This window comes from Heterodontus francisci, chromosome 13 (assembly GCF_036365525.1).
Source record: "Heterodontus francisci isolate sHetFra1 chromosome 13, sHetFra1.hap1, whole genome shotgun sequence".
NCBI classification, from domain to species: domain Eukaryota; kingdom Metazoa; phylum Chordata; class Chondrichthyes; order Heterodontiformes; family Heterodontidae; genus Heterodontus; species Heterodontus francisci.
Genome location: NC_090383.1, coordinates 1,818,307 through 1,837,462, shown reverse-complemented (window position 1 = coordinate 1,837,462; position 19,156 = coordinate 1,818,307). Strand labels below are relative to the sequence as shown.

Genomic DNA, 19,156 nt, shown 5'->3' with positions numbered 1-19,156 from the left:
GTGACAGTGAAGGACTGGCAATATAGTTCCAAGTCAGGATGGAGAGAGACTGGAGGGGAACTTGCAGATGGTGGTGTTCCCATGCCCTTGCTCTTCTAGGCAATAGAGTTTGTGGGTTTGGAAGGTGCTGTCGAAGGAGCCTTGGCGAATTGCTGCAGTGCATCTTGTAGATGGTGGTGGATGGGGTGCCCAATCAAGCCGGCTGCTTTGTCCTGGATAGCGTCCAGCTTCTTGAGTGTTGTTGGAGTTGTCCTCATCCAAGTAAATGGGGAGCATTTCATCAGACTTTTAACTTGTGCCTTGTTGATGGTGGACAGGCTTTGAAGAGTCAGAAGGTGAGTTACTTGCTGCAGAATTCCCAGCCTCTAAGCTGCTCTTGTAGGCATAATATTTATGTGGCTGGTCCAGTTAATTTTCTGGTTAATGGTAACCCCCAGGATGTTGATGGTGGAGAATTCAGTGATGGTAATGCTGTTGAATGTCAAGGGGAGATTGTTATATTCTCGCTGGTTGGATGTGGTCATTGCCAGGCACATGTATGACATGAATGTTACTCGTCATTTATCAGCCCAAAACCTGAATGTTGTCCAGGTCTGGCTGCATGCAGGCACAGGCTGATCCATCTACTCCTCGTGTAATCTTTTATGGGGTTTTCCTCTTAGTATTGTTCCCTCAACTTTACCAAATACAATTTATTTGTTAACCTGTTTTTATTTGGTTAATAAATAATTTCACTTCATCACCACCACCCCCTTCAGTTGTATCAAATTTCTGATTTCACCATGATTGCCCCATCTCACTCATATGGATCGGTTGTTACCATTTAATTTCAAAGTGCCTCTAGACTCTCTTGGTTTCCTGTTTACAGCATTCAAATGTTGTCATTACACAAGGTTGAGAACACACTGCTTTAGCAGCTGTGTTTTCATTTTACGCTTTTAAAGCATTTGCAAGCTAGCTGCATTTTCTCTGTTCCTCACCATATTATGTGCAACATGGTGAAAGAAAGGCCCACTTCCAGACCTCTGTCATGATACACTGAAACCAGCTCTTGAAAGGTGCACAAGCTTCCCAAGGTGACATATTTTACTTCCCTTAGATGCTTTTGAGGTGCCTAGTCTCCGATTTGTGGCTCACAACAGTAGGATGCTGAGCTTAGGAACTTTGTGAGCATCTCAATCCAAGTCATTGTAGGATCCTAACAGCTGGCAGAGAGGGGAGACTTTCATCTCATCAGATTCAAACCCAGGTGCCAGAGATGTAAAGGTTCCACACTAACCCATAATGCTATCTAATCACTATGCATTGAATGTTGTTACAAGGGTTTTGTTTTTGTATTGAAAGCCTAGAATTCTGTGTGTTTTTAAACACAGAGGAAAGGATTTTTCTCCATGGACATTGATTGCTGAAACTTGGTGGGTTTGAACTGAGTGAATTACACAGACTCCAAGGCACCTGTTTCCAAGCAACTCAACAGGGGAATGACAGGTCAAGAGTTATGATTGTCATGTGACTTTATTGTTGAAGTTTAGTTTCCCTTTTGGATTGTGAAAGACCAGTGAGCTGGACAAGGAGCAGGCAGTTGAAATCTGGCTGTGACCTGCCTGGAGACTGGAGAAAAAGACCTCTCTCTGTAAAGGAAGACCTGCATCACTTGAAAAGAAATCTTGCTTTTGAAATGTGGCTGTGATCTGCTTGGAGAGAGAAAAAAGACCCGGAATAAAAGAGTTACTTCTCTCTGTAGAGGAAGACTGTTTTTCAGAGAAGAAACCCCTATAAATCAGAGGTGGCAGATTCCTACTGCCTCCAGTCTTTGAAGAATCCCTACCTCAAGAATGGTTCCTGTTACTCCTGTGTTTTGGGAGATCCTGAAATCTCAAGAAAGCTTCTTCTGCTAGACTGCTGCTTCAAACCCCAAGCAGACCTGTTGCTACACCTTGGCTGAAAGACCCATGTGACATCTGCTACAGACAAATTGCCTTGAATGCCTACCCATCACAGACTGTGCAACCTCGCCTGGAGACACTTCGAGTGGCATCCAACTATTCGACTCTGGGACACCTCACCATACCAAAAACATCCTACCAGAAGGTGATAAACTCAATAATTTTATTTTTTTCCTTTCTATTCCCAGGAAACAGCTGTAAACCAAAAAATCCTTTTTCCCAGTTAACTTTTTTTTAATGTATCTGTGTGTGCATGAGGGTTAAGGAAATAAGGAGATTTTCATATATATAGATTTATCTCATTAGTAGTTAAGAGTTATTATTTCTTTTCTAATAAATAGTTAACGTTGTTGTTGTTTAAAGTAACCTGGTTTGGTGTGCTGTATTCTGGGGGACAAATAGAGTGTCTAATTTGGCTATTCTTTGGTAGGTGGAAAATTTTCTTGATAGGTTGTGACCTGTGGAGTAGTGGGACTGAATTAACAGTGCACTGCTCCCACCTTGGTCTTAACAATTTACAGGATGCCTTTTGTTGGCACATTCATAATGATGTCAGACAGCCTTTCAGATAGATGGTGTGCTGAAATCACAAGACATCCTTAGCAATGGAGTGGTTAACTTGGTCTTTGTAGTGCTGAACATTACATGCCGTTTATCTGTTCAGTTATCTACATCCATCTGTAACAATTCAGTTGTTGTTTGGCTTTTAGATGGAATTTTATCCATTCTGTAAAAGTGCAGCCAGCATCAAAAAGGGCACCACCTCATCTACACATTTCCATGAGATTTCTGCATAGGTCAATTAAGGCTATATTTCATAGCCCAATATTACATTCCTTTAAGGAAGCTGTACAGAGTTAAATACCTCAGATATAGATAAAAAGCCCAGCTTCTGATCAAGACCAGGATGCCAGGCACCACTGAAATCTCTGGAATTATGCCATAAAAGGTCACAGTAATCAATATGTAGTCTCACAATGCATTTAACTAAAGCCATTGCTACCTCTGTATACCATGGATCTAGTTAAAAACATAGAAGCGCATGAAAAATTCAGGTTCATTACACCTATTCCATCCACAAACCATATATAATCTACTCTGTTATGGAATCTACCCAACCCATTTTAATCTACAAAGGAAACATGGTACAAAATTTCTTCCCTTCTCTCAAAATGCAAATCAAACATAACTCCAAAATATTTATCTGACCTTCCACCAACTTGCATTTATAAAGTGCCTATAACATAGCAAAACATCCCATCTTAACCTCCTGTCTTATTCACCTTTGATTCGCTGCTTTCCCCAGTGTGACATCTTATGGTTTCAGCAGCTCAGTAATTCATCACCTTTATTTGTGTTATTAAAACTCTCAATCCCATTGCTAACGAGATAGCCATTCACGGGCATAAACAGCCCTCAAGTCTTGTGATCCATGTTGCTGCATAGGGCCCATTCAAACAGCAATGTCACAGCCTTCCGATCTAGTGGCCCATTTGTCTGCAGGAAATGATAAGAGAAAATAGTGGCCCAAAGGCAACTCCAAGGAGACCAGGAAATTTGAACTGGTCAAATGAGATTTTATGGATGCACTATTGCTGACAACTGAAGAAATCCATTTCTCAATACTGCCTCAGCCTCTATCTTGGGAGAAATGTAGAGAGGTTTACAGTTAATTGTGGCCTGGACAACAGGCCCACTTGTTGGAAAACTATTTTTGAGTTTGTGAATTAGAAATTTAAGTCTGGGTGAATCAGTTTGGATGAGGTTAGCAATTTCTTGTGCTTCTATGGTACAAACAGTTCATGAGGGTCCCTGAAAGCATTAAGACAAGAAACACTGAAAGCCATAGGCGACGACTTCACTGTTCTTAAAAAGGGACAAAAACATAAAAATGTTCTAGTGTCATTTACAAGTTCTTAATATCTAATAATAGCAGCCCCAAAATTGTAGAGGTGACCAAAACTAGAGTCATTGATATAACTGGTTCTTTTTTGGATAACTGAGTTCTATTTTTCTTCCCACACCAAAAGCTTTCTTTGGCCACATGGATGGGTTAGAGATTTGATCTGAAGCTTGGTCACACAGGTGGGTGGTGTCTGGCCTCCACGCTGCACTGTCACTGTTCGGATCAGAAACACATCATGAACTCATATCGATGGAATAGAATGTCGGGTGATTCATTTATTTCTATTCACTTCACTATTACATTTATATATTCAAAGATGGTTTAGTGAGTAAATGGCCTGCATGTCTTAGGAGTGAGCCTTGCAAAGCAGGGATATTCTTAGATCAGTCCCCGATTTATGCTGAGTCAACTGATATCAACTAGGACTTCTGCTGGGGCATAACTGACCTCAGCGTTTTGGCACAGTAATAAGATTGTCAAGGTTTCTGCACCCACTGGTAATGGTGTAACCCCTACTGGAATCAGCATCTGTAAGCTGTATGACATCAGATTAGAATGTAATTAGTAACAGCTCTGATTGGCCACCTCACCAACACCAATCTCTCGTGCCCCCCCCCCCCCCCCCACCCGCCACCCGCCACAGACCAAGTCAAATAACCAACTAACACTCACTACCTAGACTCAGACAAAAAAGGACACAAGTAAAACGCCTGAGGGGCGTCAATGCCTGTAGAACTATATCTGAACATGAATCGAAAGAAAAGGGAAGAAAATTGGCAAAAAAAAAGTTACATTTACTTAAATTTTACCATGAAGTAAGTCATAGTTGGAAACTTAAGCATTGGTGCTCAACTTATTCAAATGGTATATGAAGCAACATATTAGAGATTTCAATTATAAAGTATTTATTAAATCCTTTCATAAAGACTAAAGAAAAATACCTTTATATAACATTATTCTCTAGCTCTGAAAAGATATGAAGTAAAGACAACTCATTTGGCAAAACAAAAAAAAATTTCAGTATTTTTTTATATTTTAGAGATACAGCACTGAAACAGGCCCTTCGGCCCATCGAGTCTGTGCCGACCAATAACCACCCATTTATACTAACCCTGCAGTAATCCCACATTCCCTACCACCTACCTACACTAGGGGCAATTTACAATGGCCAATTTACCTATCACCTGCAAGTCTTTGGCTGTGGGAGGAAACCGGAGCACCCGGCGAAAACCCACGCGGTCACAGGGAGAACTTGCAAACTCCTCACAGGCAGTACCCAGAATCAAACCCGGGTCCCTGGAGCTGTGAGGCTGCGGTGCTAACCACGGCGCCACTGAATGCTTTCCATCTGATTTTTTCAGATGTTAATCTGGAGTGAGGAATGCTTTCCATTCACCCCTTCTTGACAATTTTGGCCATTCAAAACTGACACTTCAGAACTTCCCCCACAGATGATGCAGTTCCTTGGGGAAAAAAGATGCTGAATTAGTTATTTATAAATGCTTAATTGTGCACAGTGAACATTTGTGACATTAAAGAAATTATTTATCACAAAGTGCTACATAAAACAAAAAGAAGAAACCTCAAGGAGAATTTCACCTCCTACGGACACAACAAGCTATTTTCATGAGACGGTAGAGCTAATGTTAGTTTGACTCGTAGACAAGCTCTTGCATCGTCAACTTATTTAGAATTTCCTGCTTGCTAATGACCATCTTGCATCAAAATTATTCCAAAAAGCAAGGAAGGTAACCAGGAGCTAGTCAAAAATGCACCATCCAATTGGTGCTAGAACATCAATTTTTTTTTTTACATCTTTCCTTTTAACACAAGTCATTCTTTGCAATTTTGAAACACATGCAAACTCTGCAAAACTCCATTTAAATTTCTGATTGTTACACAGTATTAGAAAAATGCAGAATTACACACTTCAGAAAGTATTGTGAATTAGGAATACTTTGCAGTTAATTATTTTGGTACATAAAAATGTTGAGGTTTCAAATATTGCTTTTTTTCCAATATTATATGGTAGCATTATTCACACATTCAATGATCCATAAAAAACCCTACATTATGCTTTGTTTTATTTAGAATTTTACATCTGTAATCATGTTTATAATAAAATGTCACACACTATGAAATACCAAGAAAATGCAACATGAAGGAAGTTAATCAGCATTGTTGCACTTATAATTAAAGATGAAGATTGTACTGTAGTTCATACTACAGACTGAGCATCACAAACCTTCTGCTAACTATTTTATGTCTTGAACTTGTTAGTTGTTCTGTCGGAAAACTAGTTTCTTAGCTAAACCCTGGACCAGTTGGCAAAGCTGCTTCTTGATGAATGAACTCATCGTGGCAGAGCAAATTATATATTAACTATTTAAATCCCTTTTAAACTGTTATCACTCAAGTAACCAAGATGTACCACTTCAAACTAATCTTAATGGTTCACAGAGTTAATGCTGAGATCAGTGTCCTGCTGTTGAAAATTGGTCAAGTTACAAATTAAAAATCAAGAAATACATTTTCAAAGCAGATGGTTTCTGTCTCAATCTGAAGCCATACAAAGAAATAAAAATGCATTCTAAGACAGCAACATGACGCTGATGTACTGCAGCCACTACAATAGCAATTCTGAAAATAACAAAACAAGTCATTAATTAAACTTATGTAGGATTAGTATAAATGGGTGGTTAATGGTCAGCACAGACTCGGTGGGCCGAAGGGCCTGTTTCAGTGCTGTATCTCTCCATGACAATTTGAACATAATTTATGATGCTCAGTGATTGACAGTATTTTTTGAAAAACATACATTGTAAAGTGTAGAAATATTGTTCATCAGACACAAAAAGCTTAAATAGCCAAGTATCCTACTATCCATATTTTTCAAGAATTACATATTTGAAGCAATTTTCTATTGTACTAGTCATTCAGTTGTTAGGAATGTAGGAACTGGAGGAGGCCGTTCAGCCCCTCAAGCCTGTTCTGCCATTCAGTGAGATCATGGTTGATCTGTGATTTAACTTTATATACCTTTACATACCTTTACCGTCAGGGGAAGGAGAGGGAACCAGCAGGCAGTGCAGGGATCCCCTGTGGCCGTTTCCCTCAACAACAGGTATACCGTTTTGGATACTGTTGGGGCAGACGACTTACCAGGGGTAGGCAATGGGATACAGGTCTCTGGCGCAGAGTCTGTCCCTGTTGCTCAGAAGGGAAGGGGTAAGAGGAGCAGAGCATGAGTCATTGGGGACTCCATAGTTAGGGGAACAGATAGGAGGTTTTGTGGGAACGAGAGAGACTCACGGTTGGTGTGTTGCCTCCCAGGTGCCAGGGTACGTGATGTCTCGGATCGTGTTTTTGGGATCCTCAAGGGGGAAGGGGAGCAGCCCCAAGTCGTGGTACACATAGGCACCAACGACATAGGTAGGAAGACAGATGGGGATTTAAGGCAGAAATTCAGGGAGCTAGGGTGGAAGCTTAGAGCGAGAACAAACAGAGTTGGTATCTCTGGGTTGTTGCCCGTGCCACGTGCTAGCGAAGTGAGGAATAGGGAGAGAGAGGAGTTGAACACGTGGCTGCAGGGATGGTGTAGGAGGGAGGGTTTTGGTTTCCTGGATAATTGGGGCTCTTTCTGGGGTAGGTGGGACTTCTACAAACAGGATGGTCTTCACCTGAACCAGAGGGGTACCAATATCCTGGGGGGGAGATTTGCTAGTGCTCTTCGGGGGGGGTTTAAACTAATTCAGCAGGGGGATGGGAACATAAATTGTAGTTCCAGTGTGCAGGATGTTGAGAGTAGTGAGGTCAGGGATAAGGTTATAAGGATACAAGAGGGCACTGGCAAGCAAGAGCTTGGTTTAAAATGTGTCTACTTCAACGCCAGGAGCATCCGGAATAAGGTGGGTGAGCTTGCAGCATGGGTTGGTACCTGGGATCTCGATGTTGTGGCCATTTCAGAGACATGGGTAGAGCAGGGACAGGAATGGATGTTGCGGGTTCCGGGATTTAGATGTTTCACTAAGAACAGAGAAGATGGCAAAAGAGGGGGGGGGTGTGGCATTGTTAATCAAGGAAAGTATTACAGCGGCAGAAAGGATGTTTGAGGACTCGTCTACTGAGGTAGTCTGGGCCAAGGTTAGAAACAGGAGAGGAGAGGTCACCCTGTTGGGAGTTTTCTATAGACCTCCAAATAGTTCCAGAGATGTAGAGGAAAGGATAGCAAAGATGATTCTTGACAGGAGCGAGAGTAACAGGGTAGTGGTTATGGGGGACTTTAACTTTCCAAATATTGACTGGAAATACTATAGTTCGAGTACTTTAGATGGGTCTGTTTTTGTCCAGTGTGTGCAGGAGGGTTTTCTGACACAGTATGTAGACAGGCCAACCAGGGGCGATGCCACATTGGATTTGGTACTGGGTAATGAACCCGGCCAGGTGTCAGATTTAGAAGTTGGTGAGCACTTTGGTGATAGTGATCACAATTCGGTTAGGTTTACCTTAGCGATGGGCAGGGACAGTCATATACAGCAGGGCAAGAATTATAGCTGGGGGAAAGGAAATTATGATGCGATTAGGCAAGATTTAGGATGCGTAGGATGGGGAAGGAAACTGCAGGGGATGGGCACAATCGAAATGTGGAGCTTATTCAAAGAGCAGCTACTGCGTGTCCTTGATAAGTATGTACCCGTCAGGCAGGGAGGAAGTTGTCGAGCGAGGGAGCTGTGGTTTACTAAAGAAGTTGAAGAGCTTGTCAAGAGGAAGAAGGCGGCTTATGTTAGGATGAGACGTGAAGGCTCAGTTAGGGCGCTTGAGAGTTACAAGCTAGCCAGGAAGGATCTAAAGGGAGAGATAAGAAGAGCAAGGAGAGGACACGAGAAGTCATTGGCGGATAGGATCAAAGAAAACCCTAAGGCTTTCTATAGGTATATCAGGAATAAAAGAATGACTAGAGATAGGTTAGGGCCAATCAAGGATAGTAGTGGGAAGTTGTGTGTGGAATCGGAGGAGATAGGGGAAGTGTTAAATGAATATTTTTCGTCAGTATTTACAGTGGAGAAAGAAAATGTTGTCGAGGAGAATACTGAGATACAGACTACTAGGCTAGATGGGATTGAGGTTCACAAGGAGGAGGTGTTAGCAATTTTGGAAAGTGTGAAAATAGATAAGTCCCCTGGGCCAGATGGGATTTATCCTAGGATTCTCTGGGAAGCCAGGGAGGAGATTGCAGAGCCTTTGTCCTTGATTTTTATGTCGTCATTGTCGACAGGAACAGTGCCGGAAGACTGGAGGATAGCAAATGTTGTCCCCTTGTTCAAGAAAGGGATTAGAGACAGCCCTGGTAATTATAGACCTGTGAGCCTTACTTCGGTTGTGGGTAAAATGTTGGAAAAGGCTATAAGAGATAGGATTTATAATCATCTTGAAAAGAATAAGTTCATTAGAGATAGTCAGCACGGTTTTGTGAAGGGTAGGTCGTGCCTCACAAACCTTATTGAGTTTTTTGAGAAGGTGACCAAACAGGTGGATGAGGGTAAAGCCGTGGATGTGGTCCATATGGATTTCAGTAAGGCGTTTGATAAAGTTCCCCACGGTAGGCTATTGCAGAAAATACAGAAGTATGGGATTGAAGGTGAATTAGTGCTTTGGATCAGAAATTGGCTAGCTGAAAGAAGACAGAGGGTGGTGGTTGATGGTAAATGTTCATCCTGGAGTATAGTTTCTAGTGGTGTACCGCAAGGATCTGTTTTGGGGCCACTGCTGTTTGTCATTTTTATAAATGACCTGGATGAGGGTGTAGAAGGGCGGGTTAGTAAATTTGCGGATGACACGAAGGTCGGTGGAGTTGTGGATAGTGCCGAAGGATGTTGTAGGTTACAGAGGGACATAGATAGGCTGCAGAGCTGGGCTGAGAGATGGCAAATGGAGTTTAATGCGGAGAAGTGTGAGGTGATTCACTTTGGAAGGAGTAACAGCAATGCAGAGTACTGGGCTAATGGGAAGATTCTTGGTAGTGTAGATGAGCAGAGAGATCTTGGTGTCCAGGTACATAAATCCCTGAAAGTTGCCACCCAGGTTAATAGAGCTGTTAAGAAGGCATATGGTGTGTTAGCTTTTATTAGTAGGGGGATCGAGTTTAGGAGCCACGAGGTCATGCTGCAGCTGTACAGAACTCTGGTGCGGCCGCACCTGGAGTATTGCGTGCAGTTCTGGTCACCGCATTATAGGAAGGATGTGGAAGCTTTGGAAAAGGTGCAGAGGAGATTTACTAGGATGTTGCCTGGTATGGAGGGAAGGTCTTACGAGGAAAGGCTGAGGGACTTGAGGTTGTTTTCGTTAGAGAGAAGGAGGAGAAGAGGTGACTTAATAGAGACATATAAGATAATCAGAGGGTTGGACAGGGTGGATAGTGACAGCCTTTTTCCTCGGATGGTGATGGCAAACACGAGGGGACATAGCTTTAAGTTGAGGGGTGATAGATATAGGACAGATGTCAGAGGTAGTTTCTTTACACAGAGAGTAGTAGGGGCGTGGAACGCCCTGCCTGCAACAGTAGTAGACTCGCCAACTTTAAGGGCATTTAAGTGGTCATTGGATAGACATATGGATGAAAATGGAATAGTGTAGGTCAGATGGTTTCACAGGTCGGCGCAACATCGAGGGCTGGAGGGCCTGTACTGCGCTGTAATGTTCTATGTTCTATAACTTTATATGAGTGGCACAGTGGTTAGCACTGCAGTCTCACAGCTCCAGCGTCCCGGGTTCGATTCTGGGTACTGCCGATGCTGCGTTTGCAAGTTCTCCCTGTGTCTATGTGGGTTTCCTCCGGGTGCTCCGGTTTCCTCCCACAGCCAAAGACTTGCAGGTTGTAAATTGCTCCAGGGGAAGATGGGTGGTGGGAGAATGGTGGGGATGTGGTAGGGAATATGGGATTAATGTAGGATTAGTATAAATGGGTGGTTGTTGGTCGGCACAGACTCGGTAGGCTGAATGGCCTGTTTCAGTGCTGTATCTCTCTATGACTATGACCTGCCTTTGCTCCATACCCTTTAATACCTTTGGATAACAAAAAACTAATTAACTTCAGATTTTAAATTAATTGAACTAGCATCAACTACTGTTTACGGAACAGTTCCAAACTTCTACCAAATTTTATGTGTAGAAGTGTTTCCTAACTTCACTCTTCAAGGGATTGGCTCTAATTTTCAAGCTACATCCCCTAGTCCTGGACTTCCCAACCAGCAAAAATAGCTTCCACCTATCCTATCCTATGCACTGAGAAGGGCAGCGGCGGCAACAGATAAAAACCGGCAGCAGAGAGCCCCTTCTACCTGTCCCTACCTGTCAGAGCCGAAGTGTGACATCACAGGAAAACAGGTAGGTGATTGGTGGGCATCTCTTTCATGTCTCTTTTTGGCCAAGTGGTTTAAATCAAGAACCGTTATTACAGTTCAAGAGTACAGTTAAGAAATTCACTTTTGAAATATTTAACATCCAAATTAATTAATTAAATAAAACAGAGATGGCTGGGCAGGCGATGTGTTGCAGCTGTAGTATGTGGGAGCTGGTGGACGCCGGTGCAATCCACGGTGACCACATCTGCAGCAAGTATTGGCTGCTCGAGAACCTTTGGCTCAGAGTTAATGAGCTGGAGTCTGAGCTGCGGACAGTGCAACACATCAGGGAGGAAGAGAGTTACCCAGACGCTGACTGTCAGCAGACAGTCACACCCCTTAGATTAATTACATCAAATTTGGACCGCGGTCAGGGACAGGAGGGTGTGACTGCGAGTGAGGCAGGTATGGGGATCCAGAATTTAGCTTTGGAGGAGCCTCAGCCAGTGCCCTTACCCAATAGGTATGAGGTTCTTGCTCTCGGTGTGGACGAGGGCACAGACTGCAGGGAGGATGAGCGAACTGACCACAGCACTGTGGTTCAGAGCGCCATTCAAGTGGGGGGGAGAAAAGAGAAATGTAGCAGTAATAGGGGATAGCATAGTTAGGGGAATAGATACTGTTCTAGAGTCATAGAGAGATACAGCACCGAAACAGGCCGTTCAGCCCACCGAGTCCGCGCTGACCATCAACCACCCATTTATACTAATCCTACATTAATCCCATTTTTCCCTCTCACATTCCCACCTTCTCTCAATTCTCCTAACACCTATCTACACTAGGGGCAATTTTTTACAATGGTCAATTTACCTATCAACCCGCAAGGAAACTGGAGCACCTGGAGGAAACCCACGCGGTCACAGGGAGAACTAGCAAACTCCACACAGGCAGTAACCAGAACCGAACCCGGGTCGCTGGAGCTGTGAGGCTGTGGTGCTAACCACTGCACCGCCCCTGTTCTCTGCAGCAAAGACAGGGAGACCCGAAGGCTGTGTTGCCTACCTGGTGCCAAGGTTAAGGACATCTCTTCTGGGCTGGAGAGGAACTTAGACTGGGAGGGGAAGGATCCAGTTGTCATGGTCCACTTAGGTACCAAAGACATAGGTAGGACTAGGAAAGAGATTCTGCTGAGGGACTATGAGCAGCGGGGCGAAATTAAAAAGCAGAACCAGGTAATCATCTCTGAATTACTACCTGAGCCACGTGCAAAATGGTGTAAGGTAAATAAAATTTTAGAGAGGTAAACGCGTGGCTCAAAGACTGGTGTGGGAGAAATGGGTTCCAATTCATGGGGCACTGGAACCAGTACCGGAGAAGCAGAGAGCTGTTCCGTTGGGACGGGCTTCATTTGAACCATGCTGGGACCAGTGTCCTGGCGAATTGTATAACTAGGGTTGTAGACAGGACTTTAAACTAAATAGTGGGGGGGCGGGGGGTTCAACTGAAGGGAAGTTTAAAAAATCAAAAAGAAACGAGAGAGCAGAGATGCAGAGTAGTGAAGAGGTGAACAGTAATCAAAGTGTGATAGGAAGGGGCAAAAAATATAAGCAGAAGAGTACAGCAGAAATTAGAAGCAGAATGAGTAATAATGGTAAAAAGTCAAAGCTTAAGGCTCTTTATCTGAATGCACACAGCATTTGTAACAAGATAGATGAGTTGACGGCACAAATAGAAATTAATGAGTATGACTTGCTAGCTATTACGGAGATGTGGTTGCAGGGTGACCAAGACTGGGAACTCAATATTCAAGGGCATTCGACGTTCCGGAAGAATAGGCAAAAAGGAAAAGGAGGTGGGGTAGCTTTGTTAATAAAGGAAGGTATCAGTGTGGTGGTGAGTAGTGATATAGGTGCAATAGATTGTGATGTGGAATCAGTTTGGGTGGAAATAAGGAACAGAAAGGGGAAGAAGTCACAGGTGGGAATCGTCCATAGGCCCCCGCAGAGTTGCCTCCCTGTAGGACAAAGTATAATTCGGGTAAGAAGAGCGCTACAATTGTCATGGGTGATTTTAATCTGCATATAGACTGGACAAATCAGATTGGCAGAGGTAACATGGAAGACGAATTTGTAGAGTGCATCAGGGATTGTTACTTAGAGAAATACGTTGCAGAACCTACCCAGGAACAGGCTATTTTAGATCTAGTAATGTGTAATGAGGTAGGATTAATAAGATATATCGTAGTTAAGGATCCTCTAGGGGGTAGCGATCACAACATGGTGGAATTTCAAATTCAGTTTGAGGGAGAGCAACTCGGGTCTCAAACTAGTGTCTTCAGCTTAAACAAGGGCAATTACAGAGGTCTGAAGAAAGAGTTGTCTAAAGCGGGCTGGGAAAATAGACAAAGGGGAAGGTCAGTGGATGAGCAGTGGCAGACATTTAAGCAGATATTTCATAACGCTCAGCAAAAATTTATCCTGGTCAAAAAGGAGGACTCGATGAGAAGGATGAACTACCCGTGGTTAACAAAGGCGGTCAAAGAGAGTATCCAATCAAAAACTAAGGCATACAAAGCGGCGAAAACTAGCGGTAGGCCAGAGGATTGGGAATTTTTTTTTTTTAGGAACCAGCAGTGGATGACTAAAAAGCTAATAAAGAGGGAGAAAATTGATTATGAAAGTAAATTGGCAAGAAATATAGAAACAAACAGCAAGAGCTTCTACGGGTATATAAAATGAGAGAGTAGCTAAAGTCAGCGTGGGACCCTTAGAGGATGCGACTGGAGAATTGATAACGGGGAACTGGGAAATGGCAGATAACAAACCAATATTTTGCATTGGTCTTCATGGTGGAGAACACTATAAACATCCCACAGATATCAGATAAGCAAGGAGCTAATGGGAGGAAAGATCTTGTAACAGTCTCCATCATGAGGGACTAAGTATTTCACAAACCAATGGTACTAAAGGCAGACAAGTCGCCAGGACCTGATGGCCTGCATCCAAGGGTTTTAAAGGAAGTGGCTGCAGAGATAGTGGAGGTATTGATCGAAATATTCCAGAACTCACTGGATTCCGGGAGGGTCCCAGCAGATTGGAAAACCACTAATCTAACACCCCTGTTCAAGAAGCGAGGGAGACAAAAAGCAGGAAACTATAGGCCAGTCAGCCTAACATCGGTCGTTGGGAAAATGCTAGAGTCCATTATTAAGGAATAGTAGGACATTTAGAAAAGCTTAATGCAATCAAACAGAGTCAACATGGTTTTGTGAAAGGGAAATCATGTTTGACAAATTTGCTAGAGTTCTTTGAGGGTATAACAAGCAAAGTTGATAAAGGGGAACCTGTAGATGTAGTGTAATTAGATTTCCAGAAGGCATTTGATAAGATGCCACATAAAAGATTATTGCACCAGATAGGAGCTCACGGTATTGGGGGTAAGGTATTAGAATGGATTGAGGATTGGTTAACACACAGAAGACAGAGAGTCGGGATTAATGGGTCTTTTTCAGGTTGGAAAGACGTAACTAGTGGAGTGCCACAAGGAGCAGTCCTAGGGCCTCAATTATTTACTATCTATATTAATGACTTGGAGGAAGGGGCAGAGTGTAATATATCCAAATGTGCTGACGATACAAAATAGATGAGAGGGCATGTTGTGATGAGGACATATGGAATCTGCAAGGGGATATAGATAGGTTGAGTGAGTGGGCAAAAACTTGAGAGATGAAGTTTAATGTAGGAAAGTGTGAGGTCATGCACTTTGGTAGGAAGAATAAAAAGAGAGACGATTATTCAAATGGAGAGACACTTCAAAAAAAAGTGCAGCACACAGTGATCTGGGTGTTCTTGTGCATGGAACACAAAAAGTTAGCATGCAGGTACAGCAAGTAATTAAGAAGGCAAATGGAATTTTGGCCTTTATTGCTAGGGAGTTGGAGTTTAAAAATAGGGAAGTCTTGTTACAACTGTATAGGGCATTGGTGAAGCCACACCTGGAGTACTGCGTACAGTTTTTGGTCCCCCGTATTTATGGAAGGATATACTGGCATTGGAGGCAGTTCAAAAGAGATTCACTAGGCTGATTCCTGGGATGAAGGGGGTGACTTATCAAGAACGGCTAAACAGGTTTGACCTTTATTCATTAGAGTTTAGAAGAATGAGGGGTAATCTTATTGAAAGGTACAAGATTCTGAGGAGGCTTGACAGGGTAGATGTTGAGAAGATGTTTCTACTAGTGGGGAATCTCGAATTAGGGGACATAGTTACAGAATAAGGGGACACTCATTTAAAACTGAGATGCGAAGGAATTTTTTCTCTCAGAGGGTAGTGAATGTTTGGAATTCTCTACCCCAGAGAGTTGTGCAGACTAGATCACAAAGTATTTAAAGAGGAGATAGATAGATTTTTGAAATATCGGGGAGTTGAGGGCTGTGAGGAGCTGGCACAACAGAGGAGTTGAGGTCTGGGGCAGATCAGCCATGATCTTATTGAATGGCGGGGAAGGCTTGAGAGGCCGAATGGCCTACTCCTGCTCCTATTTCTTATGTTATTATGTTCTTATGTTCGATCTATTCCCTCAATATCTTTAAAACTTCAATCAAATCACCCTTCAACCTTCTAAATTCCAGGGAATACAACCCTAGTTTGTGTAATCGCTCCTCCTAATTTATCCCTTGGAGTGCAGGTATCATTCTGGTAAATTTATGTTGCACTTCCTCCCCCTAGTATTTTAGTCCTCTTGATATCAAGGCCAGCATTCCATTAGCCTTTTTGATAATTTTCTGTGCATATCCATGAAATTTTAATGATCTATGTACATCGAACCCAATCATGTTGTTCAATAATTTCCTCATATATCAAATCAGGAGTCTAATCTAAATAAAAGCATAAGAATGGCTGGGCAAGTTAACTTCCTGTATAATGAAAATGCATGATCTATGATAAATTGTTTATACGAAAATGACAGCATATTTTAGATTAGCCACAACACTACAGATAAGCTACTGCATCCCTTTGTAAGCATTAGTAAAATAAATCCATTCTCATTTTAACCTGACCATGTAGAGCATAAGCAGTCAACTATCCATTGCTACCTACCACAACATTCTCAGGAAAAAAGCACAAAAACTGCAAACAAAGAAAACATAGAAGAACCAAGAAAAGTCTTAATACCATATAAAAAGATGAACAAACTCTAAAGTGTGTTCCATGTCAAGAAAATAACTTAGAATTCATGATGAGCCATTCAAGTGTGATCTGTGTACTGTTACACATCTTTCGCTCCAGAAGTGTTTGAAAATACACATTAATAATGAAAGAAATAATAAAAGACATCCTACAGAGAATATGCAAATACCAGTACCAGAAGATGAAGAGTCAATTAAAAAAGAGCTCATGTATTTTTTAAAATAATATGAAACAGCTTTTACTGAACAGGTAGAATGATGACAAAGAACTACATGAAAAATCTACAGCAGTGAATTATTTTTGCATACATTTTCTAGTGCACAATCTACCTCCAGATTGTTTTCCTGAAATTGGTAGTAAAGATACCAAACCTGTAATTTTTGCTGACTTCTCCTCTTGATTCATTCGGTTTTCTTCATCTTCCTCATTTTCTTCCTCAAAGTCATCCAAATTTCCAATATCAGCTTGTTTCATACTCATCAGACTAGCCAGACTTTGCATATCCTCATCCCTGTTTATCAGAAACATAACTAGTCAAAAACCTCATGTACATAATAATTCAGAAGGTTTGTTGACAAGTTGAGTTTTATCTTTTAAAAGAAACTCAGCAGATAAGGAGTCAACTCTATTGCTGAAGGTCCCCCAATGTCTTGGATAATTTGTCCAGTGAATGGGTGCAACATACAGACCAAGTGCTTCCAAAGTTGATGACTGAAATAAGCGAAACAGTATAGATCAATCAGGACACTAGTGTGGGAGCTGCAATTAATCTCAGTGTCCACTATTTAGGGAGGGAAAATTAATGAGAATACCCACTTCCAATTTTTATCCAATAATCACTAATGTCGCATGCAAGTGGGAATGGGATTGGTTTTAACTGTGATGGTGGTCTGTCAATGCTCAGACATGAATAACCAGTTGTGTGAGGTGCTGGGATGATTAATGCTCACAGAACTCTACAACATCAAAGAATCAATGCCTTTAGGAGAGAAAAATGGTAAGTAAAAAAATGTTCTATTGTAATGTTACTGCCTAGCACTGGCATTCTGCTAATTTAAATTGAAAAGTGCTTTCAATGTGAGGGGAATTTATACGACAGTGGAAGTGTTCCTCCAGTCAGCTGATCAATTTAACATATCCAAAGCAGGCCCCTCAACAATGGAAGGGAGAAAACAGTTAAGTAATGAAACAAACGGACGTTACTCTAAAAGATGTCAGATAGCCTGTGATCGTTCACAGCCTGGACAAACAATCATAGATATCCCACAAAGAATGCAAGCTGTTTTATTGGCGAAGAAAATTCTATGGGATCACCTATTCATCGTTTTCCTTCACTGTCCATGCAAATAGAAATTACAACAACTTATATTTATATAGCGCCTTTATCGTTAAACGTCCCAAGGCACTATACCAAACATGCACGATAAAACAAAGTATGACATGGAGCCAAAAAAGGAGATATTAGGTCAGATGACCAAAAGCTTGGTCAAAGAGGTCGGTTTTAAGGAGTGCCTTAAAGGAGGAAAGCGAGGTAGAGAGGAGGGGAGGTGCAAGGAGGGTATTCCAGAGATCGGGGCCCAGGCAACTGAAGGCGTGGCCACCAATGGTGCAGTGATTAAAATCAGGGATGCACAAGAGGCCAGTCGTGAATGGTGGTGGACAATTAAACAACTAACTGGAGGAGGCGGCTCCACAAATATCCCCATCCTCAATGATGGGGGAGCCCAGAAAATCAGCGCGAAAGATAAGGCTGAAGCATTTGCAACAATCTTCAGCCAGAAGTGCCAAGTTGATGATCCATCTCAGCCTCTTCCTGAAGTCCCTAGCATCACAGATGCCAGACTTCAGCCAATTTGATTCACTCTGCGTGATATCAAGAAACGACTGAAGGCACTGGATACTGCAAAGGATATGGGCTCTGACAATATTCCAGCAATAGTACTGAAGACCTGTGCTCCAGAATTTGCCGCGCCCCGAGCCAAGCTGTTCCAAAACAGCTACAACACTGGCATCTACCCTGTAATGTGGAAAATTGCCCAGGTCTATCCTGTGCACAAAAAGCAGGACAAGTCCAACCTGACCAATTACCGCCCCATCAGCCTACTCTCAATCATCAGTGAAGTGATGGAAGGTGTCATCAACAGTGCCATCAAGTGGCACTTGCTTAGCAATAACCTGCTCAGTGACGCTCAGTTTGGGTTCTGCCAGGGCCACTCAGCTCCTGACCTCATTACAGCCTTGGTTCAAACATGGACAGAAGAGCTGAACTCAAGAGGTGAGGTGAGAGTGACTGCCCTTGACATCAAGGCAGCATTTGACCAAGTATGGCATCAAGGAGCCCTAGCAAAACAGAGGTCAATGGGAATCAGGGGGAAAACCCTCCGCTGTTTGCAGTCATACCTAGCGCAAAGGAAGATGGTTGTGGTTGTTGGAGGTCAATCATCTGAGCTCCAGGACATCACTGCAGGAGTTCCTCAGGGTAGTGTCCTAAGCCCAACCATCTTCAGCTGCTTCATCAATGACCTTCCTTCAATCATAAGGTCAGAAGTGGGGATGGTCGCTGATGATTGCACAATGTTCCGCACCATTCGTGACTCCTCAGATACTAAAGCAGTCCGTGTAGAATTGCAGCAAGACTTGGATAATATCCAGGCTTGGGCTGATAAGTGGCAAGTAACATTCGTGCTACACAAGTGCCAGGCAATGACCATCTCCAACAAGAGAGAATCTAACCATCTCCCCTTGACATTCAATGGCATTGCCATCGCTACGTAT

At 42.6% G+C, this 19,156-nt stretch overlaps 1 protein-coding gene across 5 annotated transcripts in view; it reads right to left on the bottom strand.

Moving 5' to 3' along the window:
• Nucleotides 1–19,156, bottom strand: part of ehbp1 (EH domain binding protein 1) — a 438,779-nt gene that overhangs the window by 277,228 nt on the left and 142,395 nt on the right. For all 5 annotated transcript variants that reach the window (XM_068044229.1, XM_068044225.1, XM_068044227.1 and 2 more), the window contains exon 7: nucleotides 16,753–16,892. In XM_068044229.1, coding sequence (XP_067900330.1) covers nucleotides 16,753–16,892 — 140 coding nt within the window. The remainder of the gene's footprint in view (nucleotides 1–16,752; nucleotides 16,893–19,156) is intronic.